This window comes from Numida meleagris, chromosome 1, assembly GCF_002078875.1.
Source record: "Numida meleagris isolate 19003 breed g44 Domestic line chromosome 1, NumMel1.0, whole genome shotgun sequence".
Classification (NCBI taxonomy): Eukaryota; Metazoa; Chordata; class Aves; order Galliformes; family Numididae; genus Numida; species Numida meleagris.
The window spans coordinates 76,424,797-76,448,507 of record NC_034409.1 but is presented as its reverse complement, the minus strand read 5'-3'; the positions used below and the strand labels follow the sequence as shown (position 1 = coordinate 76,448,507).

The window sequence follows — 23,711 nt, the reverse complement described above, 5'->3', positions numbered from 1 at the left end:
GACTGACACTGCCTTCTCATTAGTCTGGTCTTCGACCATCTCACAATTCGCACAGTAGTCTCCGTCCTCTCTACTCTAATTGTACTTACCCAGAATGTACTACTACTAAAATCAGTTAAAATTGCTTTCACAAATTTCCCACTCTCCACAGCTGTAAGAATAGTACATATGAAACGAAAAACTGCCTTTGAATCTGGGATGACAAGAAGTCACACATACTCCTTCATCCCTGCACCCACATAGCATATTGTAGCCAACTGATGCAAAAATAGGGGTAAACATGCAGGAAGATTTCACATTTACTCACCATGGAGACGAGAAGTAAATAATTGATGTTTAGACAATTATACTGGTATAAAAACAGGGCATACTAGTAAAGGAGTAAGTTCATAACAACTCTTAGAAATAATCGCAACAATTTCCATATTCAGCTACTGAAATAACTAACAATGTATCTTACTTGTTCTGTCATATGACTCATGACAAGTATGTGCAATTTCAGCTCCAAGCTGCAAGTAATGTCCAGCTTTGTCATCTCGGGAACCATCTGCTCCAAGGGCAAACATTCCCCCTGCAAAACAGGTCAAATGGCCCATCTTCCTCTCAAGGTGCCCATTCTTCCACTCCCCAATGAAGGTCAGTCCTCCATTGGACTTTCTGATGAGGTGTTTTTCTATGGCCTACAAGAAGATTAAAAGAACTTTCAAATACTGCTTTAAATGCAAGTTTTACATACTAACACTTCTTCAAAGAATAAAATACTGTTTTCAAAACAAAAATATTTTTATCAAACACACTTTTGAGCACCACATGCACTAACAGCTGTAAAAATATAATTTCAGTGAATACAAAAAATACCCTACTTACTAAATTATGTTTATGAGACCTTTCACAGGAAAGTCACAACACAAATGACGTTACAATTTTATTTGAGAATTAAGCACATTTTACGGTTCACTCGACTGCTTGTCTGCTTATTAACTCTGAGAAGTAAATATCTTTTTTACTGTACAGTTCGTGTGTATTCACACAAATCTGCTGGATACTTTCCAGTCAGCAGTGTATGTAAATGCAGCACCTGGAGTCTTAGTCATCCTTTCATAGAAAGTGAGAAGAATGCTCCATCTTCCCTTTAGCCTCCCCACAGCAGTTTTTTGATGGCACATGGTCAAAGAATAGGTGAGGGTTTGTGCAGCTGTTCACAAAGAAGCACTATTATTAGTAGGTGAAATAACAGCTGCTTGTTCTTTGTACTTTTGTACCTGTGTATGTTGTTGCTTGTGATTTATAAGCGGCACTCTTTTGACGCTGTTTGATTATCTTGGACATGGAGGTCATGTCAGCTGCACACAGTGGTATCACTGGTGTCTACACAGTACCTACGCTTGCTGTTACCATGAAGACTCATGTACCAAATACACAGATTAATCAGTTTACAACTTATAATTCAGATTTAAAAGTAAACAGTGAAATAACTGTGACAATAGATATTCCAAGTTAACTTTTATTTATTTACTTCAATGTTGTTGAAGTTCTATAGGGCTGCTAAAGCAGCTTTATTGAACTCACCACTATCTGGACTATCCAGCTGCTAAAATAGTGTCTGACAGTCTTCCAACATTTTCTTCAACATTTCCCAATGGCTTTTTTAAACAAACAAACAAACAACCACCACCACCCAAAAAACACCTAAAAGAATTCTGAAGTTATTATCATAAAAGACAGAATTCTTAGGTTAGGAGCCTTATTCAGGGAAGACAATAATACAAATAGTAATTGCGAACAGTTATATGTATATATTTTTTTCTGAATAGGTTATTGACTTGAGATGCTGCGGTGCTGCCAGCAACTTTTCTGAATCATTATAATGATGGGAATCTATACCTCAGCCATGCAGCCAACACAGATCTTGTAGTCCCTACGTGGTCAAAGTAAATACGCTAGATAAAAGCCAATGCAGTGGATTACAGGGAGATGACAGTATAATAATACAGCAAGGCTCTGCTTCTTGTTACTTATCATTTGGATGCTCAAATTCCTCTACTATCCTCTGTTGAGTCCATGTATTCTGAAAGTAATGAAAGAGAAGTGCTGATCTGCAGTCCTCTTGGGTTCACTTCTTCACTAATACTACTGGCAGATCTGAATTTTGTGCTCATGGCAGGATCCAGTCAAAAGAACGCGGAAATAACTGATCGAGGAGGAAGTGGTGGCTGCAAAGCGGTTGTGTAACAATCATGCAAATTGGAATTGAGAACTGCTACACTATTGTGGCTTCTACTGCCAGGATGTCTGGTGCAGTCCACTGTTAAAGCCCCACCTGTCCTGAAAGTACTGGTACAGGAAAGATAGGAAGTGCTGAAGATGATGCTAAGATGTATAGCATTAGCTGCATTGATTCAATTATCCTAGACCGTGGCAAAAGACTGTGGCAAAATTGATATAATGATGATGATAGGATTTCTATGATCATATAGTACATAAAACTTGAGGCACCATTTTTTGAGGAAGCCATTTTTTTCTTAAATGAACAAGAGGGCTTAAAAGGGTTTACATTAGTTATTTACTGGAGGCAGACTTTTTTTTTCCCCAAATCTTGTGTGGAATTCTCTTTTGAATTGTATCTTTTGGTAATAGTCTAACTGTTGTGTAAAGGGTTGCAGATGCATTTCAGGAAAATAAAATTGCTGAGAAGAGACAGCAAAGGTTAAATTTATATACCATTCCATCAGCTACTCCCTCAGTCTAGAACAACTTCATCTACTGCAGTGTGCCCCTCTTAAGAACAGAGTCTGCTCTGAATTTGAACATCACTATCTTACATGTTTTTGAAATCTGAAAATCAAGTTCTGTCAGCTACTTAATAATGAAATACCATCTTAAGAGTAGCAGAAACAAGCATCCTCAGCAAGAAAATAAATGCAATCCTTTCAAAATACTGCGCCACTCAACAACCTACTGCTTGTTAATTGCATAAAAAGGACAACTAATATTTACAGAAATTGAAAACAAACACCTGGGCATTGTAGGAGTACTGCTCCTGTTGGATTAGAAAAGCTTCAGAAGGTTGGAAGAGATCTGACGTTTGTATCCTTGATCGGATGGCCAGGGCCACAGAACACTCCCATAGGCACTGCAAGGCAATGGCATCCAGCCTGACCATGACAAGTATATATGCTCTAGAGTGGACGTGTATACTTAAGGTCCCAAGGAAAACACTTACTTACACCAGAGATGTGAGATTAACTGTTGTAAATAGGTTATTTAGTCTGTGAAATGACAGAAACAGTTATCTCAGATGTGAACACTGAATGTTCTCTCTGATGTTCCTACTGTACGTGATTGTACTATTACAAAAAAAATGCATTCTCTGAGCTGTCTTGGAACAGAACATGCCATGCTGTGATAGCTGAACACACTGCTGGATTCTTCTTTTGCGTATGTAATGCTGTGCAATAACAAAGAGCGTAGATTAACTTTATGAGTCTAGCAGCTTAGAGCGCTCAAAGCAAGCAGATCAAAATTAAGCTTCCCTACCTCCAGCAAATATGAGGGGGAGAAAACACTTTAATCCAGGCTGGCTAGGAGGTCCACATGATGATGCTGAATGCAAAGAAGTCCATCTTCAGCATTTATCACCACAAAAAATTCTCAACAAGTTTCACAATTTCTGCCAATCTACACAGTAGTCCACTGAAAAGATGTGTACTCTCCAGTGGAAGACTACACATGCTATAGGAGCATGTAGAGGATGTGAAGAACAGAATTTGTTCACACTCCTGTTATAAAGTATGTGGTGACTTGGCTAAGACTTTATATGACATGGATTGGGAATCGTAACATCTGAAAAACACATGCTATCATCTTTCTTTCTCTCAGTGTCTCAAGGGATGGGATGCCAGTCTACTGCAAGACCTGAGAGGGAGGGTGTGGTGTTATATCTTCTACATTCCTCATTATATAAGCTAAGGGAGTGTGGCGTGGCAGAACAGATACCTTCTTTTAGACTGGTGGGTGCTGAGAACATTTCCAACTCTGTACCATGAGTAGGAAGAACGTATTTTACACTCTTCCCCTTCTGTTTGCATAAATGACACTAAGACTTTGCTCAGTGTTTTGAAAACCAAAGAATAAGAAATGTTAGCTGTGAAGGCAGAACTATGGGCAACAATAAAACAACAGTGAAGGAAGACTCAAATGTGTATCGATAAGGTTGGCTGAGAAAAAGCCAAAGGGGAAACATTCTGATGCAATGAGGTCATACCACTTAGGAAGCAGGAACAGCTTGGCTCTTTCTCCCTCCCATGCACGCCATCCCTTCTAGTCCCAAATTTGCTTTGCTTTGTCTCAAGAGACAGAGATTTGCCCAAGCAAAATATTTGTGAGACTGGGCATACAGCAAAGAGAATCAAAGTTTATGTTCTCTAACTTTCAAGTGTCCAGCAACTAAGAGCCAGAATAAAATATTTCAACAGTAACCACAGAAGATGTTAAAAGCCAACTATTAAACAGCCATATTAAAGCCCAGAGGACATGAAAAACTGCATCTAAAACTACTGAAAGAATTCAGCTACTGCTTTGAACTACTAACATTGATTTATGAAAACCCTGGAAAGCTAACAAATTCTAAAAGACTGGGAAATAGCTGATGATGTAACAGTATTTTAAAAGGTTAATGAAAGAACCATATAAAATTAGTTATATAGTTTGAAAAAATAAATGCTTGATTGACAAGTGCATGCTGATATCACTAGGGATGTTAGAAATTTGTTTGGTATTGTACAAAATATTGGTCCTAAGTAAAATCGAGGCAGCACATAGGAAGTGGATTAATAGCTGGCCTGATAGAGCAGTTCAAAAGAAATTGTGAAAAATCCTCATTCCATAAAGATTCTAGAAGGATGCTTTTATTCAATGGCAGGCAGCATTTCTACCAGTAACGTGCAAGAAAAATAATGGGAAAAAAATTTGCAGACGACAAAAAAAACTGATGGAGGCACAGACAGCGATAAAGGAAAAGTCAGCCCTATAAAATCATACAGAACAAGTGACAAAATAGGTTTCACTTGAACAACTGTGTTTTAATAGAGATAAGTATAAGGCCACACATCATGGAATTGGGAATGTAAATCACAGCAGTAAGAGAGCAGTACATCAAAAATACTATAATAAACTTCAGAGTAAAACCAACTGGAAAATGGATGAGAGTGGGATGCAAAGGTTAAGAGTGCAAACACAGCTCTTGGCTGGGTGAAGAGGAGATACAGAAGAAATCATGTGGTTATTAGAATAAGCAGAACCACTACTGACACTACGTATATAATTCTTGTCTCCACAGACTTAAAGACACTGGAAAGTACTTGGGAAAGAGCTTAAGAAGTAATTCAGAGTCTAGAAGAACTGTTTTATAATGTGACACAAAAGGAAATCATGCATCTCTTTCAGAAGAGTATGTCCATCATAATTCTGTTGGTTAACAGCTACGTGATGTGATAATCCTTTAAAACAATGTAGAAAAAGAAGTCGTTCAAGTAGTTGAAAGCCAAAGCTGATGAAATTCAGGTCCAAAATAAGACACATTACAGTTTCAAAGCAACTTCAACTGGAATTTCATTACATCTATTTTTTAAAATGTGAATTTTCAGAACCTCAAGAACAGAGATTTTTCTTTAGGAGACTGCCTGCACTATAACTGAGCTTTCAAGGCTTGTGTTGAAAGCAACATGGCATGCACAGAAGTTGGAATGGGCTTGGCACCAGGCATGAATCTGTGTGTGGGCAAGATCACACAATCCCTGCTGCTGTTTGCACCACAGCTAACTCAGCGGAAGCTAGCTTCATTGTTACTCTCTGCTCTTTTTAACTGTAGCTTAGATACACTGACATATACAGGTACAAGTAAGCCTGACAAAATAAGATGCCTGTGTATGGGGAAACTTGGGAATAACAGTCAAGCATAATAAAGCTCAGTGGCATCACAAAAAAGTGCCTACCCGAAATCCCCCTGAACCGCCTCTGGTCTGCTCGGGCTGGCACTACTTGATTTGTCAGAATAAGACCACATTACAAAAGATCAATAGAGGAAGGAAGAGGTATGAACTACACTTTACAGAATAAATATTGAATATGACATCTAAACATTTTAGAAAATAATTTGAAGAATAAAACAAATTGAGAATTTTAATTTCTTGAATTACTCTGAACCTGGAATTAAAACAACAAAAACTTGTTCATCCTGCACATCTTGGAGTTGTTAAGAGTTATTTCCAATAAGATATTCTTTGCATTTCTACATTATAACACTTTGGATGAGCTGACGTTTTTAGCACAGTAATTTGCATCAGATATATTTCACAATAATACTACTCAGGGTAAAAGCCTACATAATCAAAACAAGTCCTATATGTTTTTTTTTTTCAATTATCAAATATGCTTTTTAAGTTCTACTGCACAGGAAAGCTCAATGAATTATAATCACCTCAATGGCATCGTCGTACATTTTTCTTGCTTCTGTGTCCGTCTTGTCTGACATAAGCCAGGCTTTCAATAAATATTCATAAAAACTGTCTCCCAGCCCGCCCACGGATGTGTGATCTGCAGGAAGGAAAGAGGAAAAAGAAAAGTTGAAGAGCTTATATAATAGCACCTTTCATTTTATTTAAAAAATAGTTTTAATATAATCTTATATATGAATATATACCACTTCAGAACTATCATTATTTTAAGCCTATTTAGTAGAACAAGGCTGTAATGTATCCCCTTCAAACTTTTTTCACAGACCCGGATACTCATAGCAGGCAGGATAATTTTCCATGCCCACGACTTGTCTTCTACAGAGGCTGTGCCTTATATCACAAATTTAATTTAACCAAAGTTTTTACTTAATTTCACAGTACCTGTTTTGCTGCTAGGGTTGTATATATTGTATGTGTGTGTGTATGTATATTAAAACATAAGAGCTCAGTATCCAGGATGCAACTAGGTCATGTGGCTGGCTATAAATCACCATGAACTATAAGGAATCTAATTTTTCCAGGAGATTTTTACTTCCAGCAGAACAGTTACTTAACAGACTAATGAATTTCTCAAAGTAAATGCTCTTATTTAAATTCTTCCTTGTGCACCACAAGCCCTGCTCTGTTCCTCTGTGCCTGAGCAGCCGTACCATGTGCTACACTGCAAGGCTGACTGAGTACTAGAATTCAGCACCACATAACCTAGATCTCCTAACGCACAGATTATTTATTGTCACCTTCTTCCTTTCTTGCAGAGATGACCTTTCACTAGTAGTATCATTGCTACTCTGTGCTGACAGACAACCTGAGAAGTACCTATGTTTTCTGTCTGGGTGACTATCACACATCCTCCTCACACGAAGCTTACTGATGGTCTGACACTGTTTCAGAGCTCCTGTTCCAATCAAGGTAAGCACTCTCTCAATATACACACTTCATTCAAAAAGTATCATGATCTCTGAGATCTAATAAGCATTTCCAAGCAGAACAGCACACAGCCTCTTCATTCTCAGTATGACAGCTGGCATCAGAAGTTTTCATCTTCTCAATACAAAGTGAGGAAATATTTAAGAATGACTTTGTCACAATGCCAGAAATTCACTGCTCTAGGCACAGTTGTTATAATCATGCAACTCCTCCTTTACTGGGTGGAGAAAAAAAAGATCCAACATTTCCTTTTAAACTTCCTCAGAAAAGTGGTATTATTTACAAACTTTCTGGGATAAAGCTGTAAAAGAAAGAGTAGAGCTCTCCTTCTGTTTTTTACTGCAAGCACTGTCACACCCTGCATGCCTCCTGGTCTCTAGAGTTACAAGCAGAAATGCAGAGCTGGTAGATGCTTTTACCTAATTCTTTTTGCTGCCTCTCAACTCCTCTGCTAATTACTCAAGGATTTCTGAACATATGTGGGGGCAAATGGAAACCCCGTGTGTTTTCAGGTTGTGAGTTTGGGGGAAATAATTTCATAGCCCCTTTTTTCCGTCCCAGCATCTCTGAGAGCCTTTCACACCCAATAGTCTGTGATTTAACTAAAAACAATGGGCTTTCTAGTTCTAAGCTGTAAGAGGGCATTAAGGCAATGAGTCATTTTCTTCCCCAAATGCAAGCACTAGAAGTTACTCCTTCAAAGAACAATTACATTCTCACATAGACAGGAGAACTAAGGGCCCATGGTTTTCAGAGAAAAATAAATAATCTCAAGACTTCAAAGTTACAGCTCTTGTCAGCACTACTCGAGGGACTGCCTTCAAAAGAGATGCAGCGTAAAACTACTACTGCCTCCTCTTCAGCCGAGTTCTGTCACTTCAGAGGCTGTTGCCAGCACTGCTACTGCACCAGGTGTCCCTCACAGATGTCAGAATAAGGCCGCTACTGTCTCTGAGCAGCATTCCCCTTCTAGCTTCACCAGCTGAGTTCAGGGCACAAAGAGTAGGAAGATGAGTAGAAAACATTTCTCTCTTGAAGTGGGAAATCCATGTTCCAAGTGACTTTCCAAAATCAATTATCAGAAACGCTCCCTGTTTCACTCCAGCTTCTTCAGACAGTCATTTTGAGAACTGTCTTCATGCCCTGGTCAGCAGCTCTTCTCCTCCTCCATACTCCTTCTTGTCTTGGCTGAAAGCACAAGAAATGCAGGAGCCAGTAGCATCAGGACACGCAGTACAGAGCCACCTCCAAGTCAGCCTCTTTTGCACCATCTTCATATGTTCAGTGCACTGAGCTGCACAAGTCTCTCAGGTGCAGATTCCCCTCCCGTTCAAGCAGAAACAAAAACATGATAAGGCGAGGAATTCCTGAGGGCCTCAGCTCCCTGCAGCAGGGCTCTGTTTATTGCAACTTTTGCATACCTCACACCAACTACCATCCATTTTCAAAGCTCCTCCTGGATTAAACACCAGGCTCCACCACTCCTAGCTGGTGTCCTTCCCAGACAGACCTGAGGGAAGACTTGTCAGAAAGGGCAAGCTCATTCTGTGCCATCTCATCTGCAGCAGGAAAGGGAGAGATGAGGTTTAAGCGCAGCAATTTTTCCCACTCCTACAAGCTGCATTAGCTGTGCTCCTGGCAATATCATCCTAAGGTCTCATCTTCTAGGGTAATAAGAAGTTGCCAAAGCAGAATTTGCTGCACTTTGTGTAAGGACGGTAAGTAGAAATGACTGAAAATTAAAGAACTTTTCGTGATGAGCTGCTCTCATTTAGCATGGAAATGCCAAAGCAATATTTTTCAAGATCCTTAAAAAAACATAACCAATGAAAACTGTAGATTTGGGTCATCGTATACCATTCCCTCCTATACAGATAGATCCCTACTCAAACTTATTGTCATATAGACCACAGTGGTTATCCCTACTGCTATTTGAGCCAAAACTCAGACAGAGTCAGAGATTTAATTCAGCTCAGCTCAAAATGTTTTACTCATAAAAAATGTTTTGCACATAAAATATTTTTAAGTTTTTTAATCAGCCCTAACCTTGCATTCCAATCCAGAGAACAAAATGCAGAGGTCATGACTTCAATAACAGAGTTTGCGATAGACTTAGCACTAGATACTCTTTAGTAGACAGCTTTGAAGGTATTATGTTTAAAAAGTCTAGGTATTTTGCAAATTTGAACATGGATTTAATTTTTCACATATTTGGTCTATAAGAATTATGTAATCAGCTCTATGTCATTTAAAGTTTTTTAGTGTAAAAAGCTATTTTACGGTAAAATCCTGAAGGAAAATTCTTTCCAGATAAGACAAATATAGCAAAGAGAACAGAAGTGTGAAGGCACATCCAATATGGCAGAAACCACATATTCTATTCAAATGGCAAGTACACATTTTTAGAACAATCACTCCTTTCAAAAGAAGACAAATTAAGATTTTTACATCCCTCTTCTCACCCTCTCCCCCTTCCCTCCCCATGGAAACTACAACAGATACAAAGACCACAACACTGTTATTTGATAGAACACATTCTCAGCTACAAAACGTTATTTTTCAACACAGTCACCACCATCAACTGTGCATTTTTTCTAGCAATGAACAAGAACTTGCATGCCACACTCATGAAAATCTGTGACCCACTGTTACTGTCACCACTCCTGAAACGCACCCAGTGTGCTCACATCCACTGTTTGGTTCAGCAGATGTCAATGAATGTCAATGGGTGCAACTGTTTCTGCACGGACAAATTCAATGACACGTTTGCTTCATCCACACTTTCACAGCAGACAACAATCTGTCAGATTGCCTCTCTGCTGCCATCTGTCACACAACAACAAAAGGTAATGGGATACTGGAGGAAAGGTTCAACCTCTGCTGCCATGCTGCCACCACCACCTGCCTCTGACGTCATGGGCCAACATAATAAAATAGGAGGGATTACTTTTGGAGCAGCCTTCAAACGAAAAGCACTTTATTTGTTTGTCATATCATACACCTGAAAGCATGAGCAAAACTCTACAGTCTGTCTGTTTACTGGCTTCTTCTTCACTAGAAAAAGCTAAATAAAATTTCAACTGAAGAAAAAAATATTTACAGTTCATAGAAATATTTTAGCTCTGAGACTTCAAAAGATTTATATCCTGGAAAATATTGGCACGTTCTTTCCTAATAAACAGTATGCAATTGAAAAAAAATCACTCAACTTCATAGCAATATTTTAATGAGCTTTTAATGTATCAGTAAAGGATGACACACATGAAGTTACATATTATTTATGTCTCAGAAAATAATCCAAAAATCACATTCACCTCTTTCCTATAGACTGAGTGGAAGACCTTTACATTCTCATACCATCGCTACCTAGTACTTTTAAGGCCAGTTTCACTCTCAGTGATTTTATTCACATCAGCAATCAATTCTCTCACTGCTGAAGCAGCCTCCTATGAAGAGAGCAGGACAATTATTTCACAGCAAGCACAGAAATACATGGCAGGTCAGAAAAGAAGGGGCCTGGTGTCTAACTGAAATGACAGTGAAGCTGAGCTTGGCATGGGATGGACTGTCATTGATGATTTTTTCTTTATAAACAGAATGGCTTCTTTAGAAATCTAGACAGACAAATAAACTTATTTTTTTTCTGAGATAGCTCTCCAGGGCTGAGACAGAAGGGCTTTCTAATCTCAGCCACATCTGAGGCACTATAACTTATCTAGATGAAATTTTGGGACTTTTTTAGTCCAAAGTAGGTAACCCAGCCACTATGCATTCACTCAGCTTGTTCTCATTTCCTACACCCAGATCTACCTAATGGCTGCAAATAACTTCCTTCAGAGCCAGTTTGTAAATAAACTGCAGTAGTCCTAACTGTATTGGTGGGAACAAGACTGCAAGGTAAAAACATGTGACGACTCCTTTTGTTTATGGGAAAGGTTTGGTGCAAGCAGTGAGATGTTTTCCACAGCAACATAAAGACCCCTAAGGATAATATTAATAATAAAACCCACTCTAATAAAGGTCTGCATGCTCTCGAGTGCAAACAAAATGTGTGTGAATTATTTTTAAACAGATGGCTTGAAGCAGTTAACGGCAGCTTAATGAGGCAAATTAAAAACAGTTCATGATTTGCTAAACCCTTTCTTTGTGCCTTAATTGTACAATTGTCATTTCCTGGCAACGCACAGGAATAAAGAAGCCAAGAACTGTATTAAAAACAAGACATCATGCAAAACAGATAAGGCAGCACCTGGGTGATGCTCTGCCATTGGAGCAGCACAGAGCAATAGTCATGTCCCTTCCTGATCCCCTCCTCCTGCACTGCCTTTGCAGTCATAAGGCTTGCACTATTTACTGCAGATGGACTGAGGAAGGTGACACAAAAAGCTGAGAAGAAGTATATTTTGTGTGCCCAACACTGTACCAGCATGTAAGCACAGGTAGCCAGAGATGAGGGTCAACTAAAATGATAACAAAAAAATAAAAATTTGGGAATCTGTAAAAGAAATTCAAGTGTTATAACAGGAAATATTAATTATAACTCTAAAGCAAAAGGAAAACTGACTTAAATCTGCATGTAACGCAATAGCCAACAGACTGGAAACACCAAGATGCACAAACTGCTGATTCATTTCAATCAAAAGAGTAGTAATACTGAAATACTTTGAAACAAAAGAACTAAGTAGAAAAAGGCAAGGCTGATTCTCCTGACATCCTGTCTTTGACAAAGAACTGCTGTAGTAAGTCAGGAAAGGATTTTCAGGGTGGGATAGGTAACAGACTGGGGGGAGTAGTAAAGTGATTTAGCTAATATGAATTTTCATTAGGAAATTTACACATCCCATTGCCATTAGTTGTTCTGGTATCAATTGGCCTCACATAAAGCACAATCTACAGGAGATCCTTATTTTTAAATAGGAAACTTTTAAAGAATTACTCTTCTGTTTATCTTCTGAGTAGCTCTGATAAAATTTCAGTTCAATCTTCACTTCATGTAGTTGGGCTTAGTGTCCCTCAGCTGCTCTAAATAGGTGCAAACTCTTTTTCTAATCCTTTAATCCAGAAAGCTGAAGCCCTAGAAACTGCAGTTGCTGCAATCCACAGTGGAAATTCAACCTAAGCCATCGTGGATGGCTTAAAATTGCAAAAATTTGTAAATTAACTATAGTGGAGGCAGCCCCAATAAAAGGAGGTGGAGGTGCAATTTTTAGTGAGATATGAATCATTTATCACTAAGGAACATGTTACCAGCATGAGAATTTTTCTAAAAACATGCAGATTGCCACATAAAAGACCTACATTCAAAAAGCGTATTTAAAAATGCAATGCCAAGTATTCAGAAACTAGGAGACAGCTGAGCATACATTACTTTCTGTTCTAATGCCTGGTGTCACAACAGATTCAAGCAAGAAGAAAAGACCAGCTCAGCTTTTCTCAGCCTGGGGATGCGTGATGACGAATGCTCTGCACACACAACAGAGCTGAACTCTAAAAACTCCATATGGAAAAGTAGACACAATTATTTTTCAAAGGCTTGAAAAATATGGGTAGTTTTGTCCTCTAGCGGTCCTAAAACAAATATCTCCCACAATATTTAATATCCAAAACATGATGATTTTGGAGGTTCTCAACTGTGCACTTAGAAAAAAAAACTTTAATCAGAGCATAACCATGTTGCACTTCTAACTTCATTTACAAATGGCTGAATCATTTTTGTCAAAGCTCTTACCAAAAAAAAAAACAAAAAAACCCCACACACAAATGGGCAACCTGAGGCAGACAGAACATTCCAGCTGGAAGAATTTGGAAGCTGCAAATCAAAGATCAGCAATGTCTTCACACACATCTCCAGGATGAGGGGGCATTATACCTTGTTGCTCCAGAGCAATCCAATTCCTACCAGAACTTCATGATTAAAAGCACACATGAGGGAGATGCACTCTGCACCCACAGAACAAAAGTACAGACCCTCTTTCCCAGCTTGTCACCAAACTGCAAGTATTTCTCATATGATCATCAGGAGATACATCTCCCCACATTGCTCAGAATGTGAATTCTCACATGCAGAAGACATAAGGAAAAGAAATGTACTACTGTGTATCATCTGAATTCTATTACTGGTCTAGAAAACAATCCTGACTTAATTGTAACAGCCAGTTGCACAGCCTCCCAAATTAAGTGATACAGAAAGATTAAAATGAACACAAGTAACTGTAATAAGACTGTAACAGGTTTGCAATTGGACTTTCATAGACTTTCCTTTGATAGGAAATGAATGAGTTAAGATTGGTTCAAAAATAGTTTAGGTATCTGGAGACTTTGGTACAAGAAACAATTACTAAAGAAATACTAGATTCCAAAGGAGCTCAGACTTTAAAAGCTCACAGAATACATGTCAAATTATACACTTTTAGTCCCCAGTCATTTTAAATTAGCTGACTTTCAGGTCAACAATCTAACACTCAAGAATATCAGGTGGTATCTTAAGACGTGCTGGATTCTATTAATACAGACTGATTTATAGTGAAGAAAACAAATGTTAATTATAGTTGTTAGAGGACAAACTGCAAATTCTAGATACTGATGCACTCCCCATCAACAGCATGGTGTAAAACTGTAGTTTGGTAGTACAGAAAATTAAATACTTAGTTCATTATACATCAGTGCATGCAAGCACTCTTATAACCTAGTTAGACAATATCTGAATCTTATCTTTAGGAATTCTTCACACACACATCCTTTGAAATACATAATTCATACAGATATTTAACCTTCCAGTAACACCAGAATCTTCAATAAACAAAGCTTCTATTTGTTTAGGTTTTTCAGCATCCTGATGAACAGAACAGCAAAACATCTTAACCTTGCAGACTTATAAAAACGTATTCCTTGTAATGTACCACTCTGCTGTATTTCATTAATACAAAGTTTTAACAGATTAACCTTCTCTTGGCTTCTAATGAATAATCAAATTTGAATGCAGTCTTTTCTTGGAGCACAACTAATTACACTGGTACATGGTTGTAAAGCAAAAGGGCAAGGAGAATTCCCCATCAAAGATGACACAGATTATTTTATATTCATAACACATACATATTCCTAAGTACAGGAAAAGACAGAATATTTTGGTGAGAAAAACAAAGGAAATCTGCGAGGATAGCATAGAAAATTAAACAGCAGAGAACCACTCTCACCTCATCTGCAGCTGGTAGACACATCAGCTATTGGAAGTCTAGAAAACATGTTACATTATTTGTTCATAATGTACTGAACTGAAAGCAGATTTGAAACTGAAAACAAAACTCAAAAAAACCCAAAACTCACACTAAAAATGTGTGCATCCAGTCCCCAAAATAACCATCACATACACAGCGTATCTCCAGTTACATTACCGAAGTTTCAGTAACAAATAAAAAATGAAATCTACTTGCTAAATCAAATAAATGTGCAAAAATGAAGTCAAGTTGGGGACTATTTCTTCAATAAAATAATTTTATTTTTTAATCATTTATACTTTAGAATGGTGTTAAGGAAAAGACTTTCAATGGGAAAAAAAATCACCCAAGCATTAAAGCACTAAAAACTACTGTCCAACAATCCAAAGTGAAAAAAAATTTGCAAAATATTTTTTTGAAAGTACAGGCCTACTTGACACAATTCTTTTCATTTCCTTTTAGGTTATAGATGTCTTGCCAGGGCTTGACACTACATTTCCAAATTTGTTTTTTCACTCCTCTTGGCATTCTTGATTTCTTAGTGTTGCATACAGAGCTTTTAATTGGTATAATACCAGTATTAAAAAATCTAATTTAGGAGACTACTTTGCCTAAGAAAGGCAGCCAGAAAATAAAAACAAAATAAGAAAAAATGCAGCATAATTTCATAGTTAACAGAGAACATTAATGGCTTCACTTGGTAATATTAGAATATCTCTGTCTTTGCCATCTTTTTCACTAACCATAACTAACATATCAACTTGTTAATTTATACTGCAATTATATTTTTAGGTTTCTATTTCCTTTTATCTTTTGAAAGACTATTTCATTCTTCCATATTATTCATTTTACCTTGCAATTTGCAGGGTTTTTAATCTCCCAGAAGTAGATGTAAAGACTGAAAAAAATGGGTCTCTGGCTTATTTTTAACAGTGGAAGTCCAGATAATGCAAATTCAAGCAGTCACTTACTTCTCAGTCTCCGCAGCACAATGGAAAGTTTGCAGTGAAGAAAGCCACTCATACTTTAAACAGATCTTTCCCTATCCTTCACTTAATTAATCATTCCTTATTCTGACAAGTAGGGATACATACAATGTGAAAACACTTTCTTTGTCAAATTATCTGGTTAAGTACTACCGAGTAAAAAAGAAATAACAAATAAGGAAACTGATAAACACCCAGTCACTAACAAGCTGGTGGTAACTCTTCAGCTCCTGACTGAGGAACTCGTAAAGATGCTACTCAGTCACAGTCCTGGAGAATTAACCGGAATATCACACTGATAAGGGGTAAATAGGACTGTCATGGATATGATATTTGAGGAGAACGTTGGGCTGTGCAAAACATGGGACAGCTTAAGTGGCTTGTGACTTCATGCAGAATTTACAATTGGATATTAAAGGGAGAGCCAAAGGCAGAAAAAGGGAAAGATCAGGGTAGACTGGGGAGTGGCAAGGGGAAATGGGAGACAGGGTGGGTTAGAAGTGCCTGGCTGTAGACCTGAGCCAGGCACCCAGTCAGCAATCTGTCCTTTCTTATCAAATCCTTTTCTTCACTGTTTTTTGTCTCATCTCACTCACTATCCCACATGTGAGTGCTGTGTGGTGTAAACACCAGCAACCAGAGAATAGGCCACAGGTCACAGAGCGTGCAAGTCTAGGTGCCAGCAGCTGGAGAATGGCATGCAGCTCACAGCAAGTGGAGAAAAAGTGGGTCACGAGGCCCTAAGTCTGTGTGTCACTAAATGGAAAGACCTGCCTGTGCTTATTTTTCCCAGTAAATTTAATCCTGAGTGCATGTCTGTACATGGAACATGTTAGCAAACTGCAGGCTAATAGAGGCTGGCGAGCATGAGGCCTGCATCTGGAAAGACCCAAGGTCCAGGCTGATGTCTGGATAAGGGACCTGGATCCAAGTACAGGCATTATGTAATGAAGTATGCTAATATTTGAAAGACCCCTGAGTGCGAGGGTGCTTGTGAGAAGAGGGGGCAAAGATGAGGGGGATGAGAGCAAGACTTTGCTACCTGTACTTATTATTTATATTGAGTGCTATACGTGGCTGCTACATGCTCAGCCTCAAAGTTGGGGAACCTGTACTGGCTCAGCAGCAGCCACAACCTGGACTGAGACAGAGATATCTCCTGGCTCCCAAAATGCACTGGGCTGGGCTTCAACAGCTAGGAAAAAGCAGTCCCCAGGTGGACAGTCTGATGGATGTGACGGTTTCTTAACATCTTTCATGATGTATATCACAGACATTTATATCAGATCTTTTTTCTCTCAGTTTTCTTTTAAATACTAACAAATAAATGTAGACAGATAATGCTATATATTTGATACAATTTCATATCAGAAATGAAAATAGGAAGGGTGTATTACTCACGGTTTGCCTATTGCCTGCAAGAGTTTAAATGAAGCAGTTCAGTTAATTATCCAGGTCAGCTCGAGAGCATTAGTTTAAATCCAGCTTTATAGGCAGGCAAAAAAAATTCAGGACCTATTATTTGTGCTGATTGAGTGAAGATAATTTAAAATAGTTTTCATGGCTTGTCCTACATGTAAAAATTGCAATATTTTAAAGAAAATGTAAATCCAATCCAATTAAATCCATGGAAGCCTTCTCTAAATAAAACTCAGGTTGCTCTGAAAGTAGTACCTTCCATTTATTTCAATGGAAACTACAACAGAAACAAAGATCACAATAACATTATTTGAAAAAGCACATACTCAGCTACACTATTTTGCAACATAGTCACGACCATTAGCTATGCATTTTCTTCAGCAATGAACAAGAGCCTGCATACTGCACTCATAAAAATCTCCACCAGCGGAGGTGACCCACTATCACTGTTGCCACTGCTGAAATACACCACCCACTACCTCACTGTGCTCATATCCACTGTTTAGTCTCCACAAATGTTCCGGCAGCATCAATGAATGTCAATGGGTACCTTTTTTTCCACATCAAGGAATTCAGTGACACACCTCTGACTTCTCTGCGTTTCTACCTCAGATGCCCCTCTGCTGCTATCTGTCACACAGCAACAAATGTAGTGGAATATTGGTGGGAAGGTTCAGCCTCTACTGCCATAACACCAACATCCGCCTCTGATGTTGTGGGCCAACATAATAAAATAGGAGGCATTACTTTTGGAGCAGCCCTCCTATTTTCAAATCAAAACTGCTTATTTTGGCTTAATTTAAGCATTTGTTGTTGAAAATGAAAGACCACCACTTAAAATGAAACATGCACATCCACAAAGAAATTTGCTTTGGCTTATTTAAGGGATGGTCTGCAGCACAAACAACTGCAAAGCAGAAGACATAAATCTCTCCCATTCAAACACCTTGAGCGAGCCTCTACTTACTCTGTACAACAAATGCAGAGAACTGCAAGAGACTGAGAAAACAGATAGAAGGTGCTAAAGCAGGTAAAATACCCGCATGAATCCTCTTACTTTTATTTATAGGACAGTCCCCACATTATGTACGAAAGAAAGCATTTCAATTTAATGCATTAAATAGACATATGTACTGATACTACATTACCAAGTCCTTGTACACCAGATGACAGAGTGCCTTTCAGTGGACTTTTTACTTGGGCCTCTTGTAAATCTCTCTAAAAGGGTTTGTCTTAGGTAATGGTACATGACCAGAGCACTGCACAACAGCTAGCGGTCTGATCATTCATCAAATCAGCATTCCAGTGGTGGTAATTTCAGTATCGGCCATTACACTTTTAACAGCAGTGCTCAGCTCACATACCGTAAATTCACATACTAGCTTACTTTACAGTAACTTGTTAATGTGCCCTTACATCACTGAGGTGGAATGAACACAGAAGGCTAGCATACAATACATATTTTTGGTTATATTCAGGCATATGAAAGACATATACAGTCTAAAAAGCAATTTTACTAAAACTGACAACTTTCTTATAGAATCAACACAGGTAATTCTATAGATAAATCTATAAAATGTTGGAATCAGAAATGTTGGAACCAGATGAAATGTAATACTTTATTATCAGCACTGAAAAGTAGAAGGGAAGAACGCACAATTTACAGAAATGTGCAAACAAATGGCATTTTGTTACTTGCCAATAACTGATGCAGAGTGCCATTTTCTTTCTATTGCTGTTTCAGTCAGCATTCACATCTAACTTGTTTGAAAATGTACATCAGAATTAAATTTACCCAACATTTCATTTAAAAAAGAATGTTCTTCTTCAGTACAAAGTAATTTCTATAATTCTGAAATCTCTTGTTTTTACTCAAAATTCTACAGATTATACCCAAATAGCAGGATTCTCTAGAAAGCACTGGCACCCAATCCACTGTATGATGTTCCAATGCTTACGCCAAACAAACTCTCACCTATTGAAAAGCAAAGCTAACAAGGCTAATTGAATGTTAACATAAGAAGCTAGAATATCCTTCCTGCTAGCTATTTTTATTTCAAATTTTAGAGAAACTAGAACCTCAAAACAGAAGTACTGTAAATCACTTGTTTCTACTGGATCATCACCTTAGTTCATAATTAAATATGAAATTAAATATACCTGCAGGCATTATAGTCCTGCTTTCCAGCAAAAGCCACAGCACGATGACAAATCCTGAACTGAACCCGTGCAAAAGCTGTCGACTGTGTCACTCATGCTGTAATACCTGCACATTATAAGCTTACACACAAATATTTAGCCTGCCTACGACAGTCTTTTCCCCTCCTGGGTATAACAAACTCCCTGTTACAAAGCACTAAGGGTCCAGTCACTCACTGCTACCTTACAAAGTAGTTTCACTGGAAAGTAGAGATTTAAAAGTGACCAGTAAGTCATTTACCTGGCAATTTTTAGGATGAGGTTTTATGGCATTCAAATGGAAAGAAATGATGGAGTGGAACAGCAGAACGAGAAGGGAATCTGTCACCAGAACTGCTCCTCAAGTGAACAGTGAATTGCATTAAATATGGAAATTTATGTTCATAAAAACATAAACATTACAAAGGCACAGCTATAGATTGGATTTATGAGACACGATACAGCTCAACTTGTTAAGAACCTGAAGCCATAGTCATGTCCTTCTTGGTGAAACTCTAACTAATCATAGATTGGTAAGTTACTTTACTGATTATATTAGGTAATTGTAGCAAAAACATTGACTAGTATGAGTGAACTGTGAATGAAAATGAATGTCTTCATGAGTACCAAACGAAGCAAGCAGAACAACGCATTAAAAAGGATGGATCATCTCAGGATGCTGTCCCTAGAGCACTATTCCTTGGCAATGAAATTCAGGAGTGTGCTGCTTACATGAAGACCAAAAAGCCTGCACTCTGATAAATCAAACCACAGCACAAATAACTCATCATCAGCAGATCCTGCATCCTAACATTAGAAGATGGTGAAAAGATTGTAGCATATCACATGCACAACTCCCCATCTCCTAAATCCAATAAGAGAAAAATCATGGACACATGTTTAGAAAAAGTTTAAGTGTGGAAAAGCAGACATGATCCAGTAACGTGGCCTATAGTGGATAAAATCAGAAAGTCTTTGAGGAAAAGAAAAGCTCCATAACAGTTGTTGACCCCTAGGCCAAAAACTAGCTCATCATCATTTAGGAACCCTAGATACATGAAGAAGACTGGATAGCCAGTGTCTCTCATTCTTTGAGTCCAGATGACTCAGACATGTCTTGGGTATCTGTCACTAAGAGTGAATTACGTTTTAAGATAATGAGAGTGTGCAGGAGAAAAATCAGCCTACTTTATGATTTTGTAAACAAGTATCACTTCCCCTTCTGTGAGACCCCACACCAAATTTTATTATTCTAATTTCCCTCCACCAGCAGCTGAGATATAAAGTTTCTGTTTGTAAATTAAATTCACCTCATGTAAGGTTCTGATGGACAACACAACATTTGGATTCTGAAGAAAAGTAGTATGGTGTAAGATCTCACATGTACTAAGGAGTTACTTCAAACAATCTTAGATATCAGTGTGCAAAAGTCTTTTGTCTGCAAGGGAAAGAGACTGAAAAGAAACAAACTCCCATATTTCTTTAATGGTCTATTTATGTATGTGACAGATTTATTTTATCTATTTCGCACTCTTCATGACTTAGTTGGAATAATGTACAGATTAACAGAAACCTGAATAGAGCTGGTCCAAGTCTGAGGAGGAGAAGAATATTAAAAGGAAAAAAAATAATAATAGCACAAGAAAGCCCAGAAAGGTCAGAAACAAGAGTTAAATGTATCTAGGTCAACAGAGCTCTGAAATAATTTAAAGAAACTGTAGAAAGTAATTTGTACAAGATAAAGTTGTATCAAACTAAAGGTCACAGAAAAAAAAAAAAAAGAGAAGGGCTGCTTTTCCAGGAGCTGAAAGAAAATTTATGCTTTCCATTGTCTGTCTTTCCAGTACTATGGTATATAACAAGCCAAACACAATGCTCTTCAAAATTATCTTCTGAGGAAGAAGTAAAAACTTTTCTTGTCCTGAATAACAATGTGAGAAGGTCAGTAACCATATTATGGACTCTGATATGAGTCCTCTAGCAAACTGAAATTCAGTGCATGAAGGCATCACCCTTACTTAACTGACTTCTGTGATGCAGAATATGATTTATGAAAGGGACGAAGAAGGAAGAAATTTCTAAGTCTCAGCTGTTCCAGCTTGTAAGTTCAGGGTTTCATTCCCTATGCATTTTTATTGTAAGTTACATTCTTAAATTTCTGCAAATGGATTCACTGAAGAGTGAACTATCACAGCGACGAGAACAGTTTCTCATTGTTCTATCCAGAAAAAGCAGAATTATGGATTCTTGCTCTCTTGTCCTCACAAAACTTTTCAGGATAGGTTTACAAAAGCTGAATGGGTGAAATCTTAGAAACGCTACCAGAAGCTCTGTATCAGCATTAGGAACCTGATTTGCCTGGGTGAAAAAGTAAAAAGCTAATTCCAGGAAATGTTTGTGGCTAGGGAACAGTACAAAAAAAAAAAAAGACCCACGTTGTATTAAGGTGTTTAAATTCTTAGAATGAAAAGAAACATAATTATTGATCTGCAATCATGAACTCTACTCTCAAATTTAAAATTCAATTTAAAAACATGTCAGAGTTTCATCAAACTTCAGCAAAGTTAAAACTTTTCATGTACTTGGGTTTCTTCCCTCTCCACAGGTGCTAATTCTGAGCATTGTTACTGAAACTGCGGACAATCCTAGTGATATGGCACATTTGATGAAAGCTGTAGAAGCAATTGGTTTGGAACAAAAAAAACAATAGACAAAATTATTTTCGTAAAAACAAGTAAAGTTGCCATTATAAATGACTATTTACTCACTTTTTTTTTTTCTGGTTGCATTGGCAAGCCTAGATGTCTGAAGAATTTATCTCAGCAATCTATATATTAATCTCAAAAAGTGCCGCTATTCACTTAATGACACTGCACTCTGAGGAGAATTTTGGTCTTAATGATCAAATTATACAACTCTATACACAGTCACTCCAACGATAGCTGTATTCATTTCCCTCATACACCAAATTCCATGTCAGAAGCAAATTCTCAGTTCGCAAGCCAGAACATGTTCTATGGGTTATTTACAGCCAACCACTGAAGTCACAAAATCTGTCAATGATGTCAAACAAGACAAAAATAGACCATCTTGCTTGTTTTTCCTAAATAAACTTACATTCATAAAAGATGAAGGAACAGAAGCCTCGAGGATAAAGAACTCTCTCTTCATCACACTCACTATGAAAGCACTAAAACATTCAACCTTCCTTAGAAAAAAAAAAATGCTTCAAGGAAAGGAATCAGGATTGTGTCCCTATCGTGTTTTCTTTCACCACCTAGACCGTCAGCAATATAAACTTCTTTTTTTTTTTTTTTTTAAAAAAAAAAAAAACTTCTCATACCAAAACTGGCAGGCTTTGATCTCTGCTCTCTGGCAACAGCAACAGGGCCCAAGGGAACGGCATACAGCTGCATCAGAGGAGGGTCAGCTGGAGGTTAGGAAAAGGTTCTTCACCGGGGGTGGTGGGGCCCTGGAACAGGCTGCCCAGGGCACTGGGCATGGCCCCAAGTTGCTGGAGTGCAAGGAGCATTTGGAAAACGCTCTCAGTGTGGAGCCAAGAGTTGGACTCAATGATCCTTGGGAGTCTCTTCTAACTCACGATATCCTACGTTTATATATCATTTCAAAATTTCAGACCCTAAGATCAGGTGAAAGTCTTCATAATTCATCCAAGTGAAAGACTTCAAATTTTACCACCATAAACATGCATACTTCCTCAGTCACCTATAAAGAATATCTTATGCTACTCCTACAAATAGTAATCCACTAACCAGATGACTTTCAGATGAAAAGCAGGAGCAAAATCAAAATGAAGGAAGCTGCTTTTCCCTCTCATTCTGTCTAAATGAAGACATTATCAAGTGATGGAACTAGAAGATATGCATCAGATTTTTTTTAGGAAGCTGTTTTTAGAACATACCATATAAAATCAAGTTACATGAATTCAAAGAGAAAGGCAAAGATTGGTTTCAGAAAATCTCAAGTCAAATTAACTCATCTAGATTTCATGTTTTCAAGCAGTGCTGCTCATGCCCTACAGAATAAATTTTCTAGTCTCCAACTCAGCAACAAAGAAATAGAGCTTTAATTATGAATGAATAAAATAAGAATACTTACGCTGACCCCACCGGCCTGTTCTTGGGTTCAAATAATTTGGATAAAGTCCATTAGGACGATCCATTTTTTGGAGTAACTTCCGAATGTGCATGACCTAAATTAAATCAAGAATCAGGATCACCACTAACAACTTCCATCTGCTCTGCATATTGTTAAAGCTAATATTTTTCTTTTCAGAAATAAATTTTCTTAATTTGATCTGAGAAGCTTATTGAGGGCTTCCTTTTTTTGCTTTTAAAGGATTGACACACAAACACCTTTTAAAATTATGATTTTTAAATGCCTGCTGAAAGAAATAAAAACCTTTTGTTGTAAAATTTTTATTTCAAAAAGTCAATCTGCTTGGTAAGAAA

The 23,711-nt window shown here is 37.8% G+C and overlaps 1 protein-coding gene across 1 annotated transcript in view; it reads right to left on the bottom strand.

The window, feature by feature from the left end:
- MAN1A2 (mannosidase alpha class 1A member 2) overlaps window positions 1–23,711 on the bottom strand; it is a 143,887-nt gene that overhangs the window by 24,532 nt on the left and 95,644 nt on the right. Inside the window, exons 8-10 of the mRNA XM_021396810.1 lie at window positions 23,359–23,452; window positions 6,479–6,594; window positions 461–680 (exon numbers count right to left, since the gene is read on the bottom strand). Coding sequence (XP_021252485.1) covers window positions 461–680; window positions 6,479–6,594; window positions 23,359–23,452 — 430 coding nt within the window. The remainder of the gene's footprint in view (window positions 1–460; window positions 681–6,478; window positions 6,595–23,358; window positions 23,453–23,711) is intronic.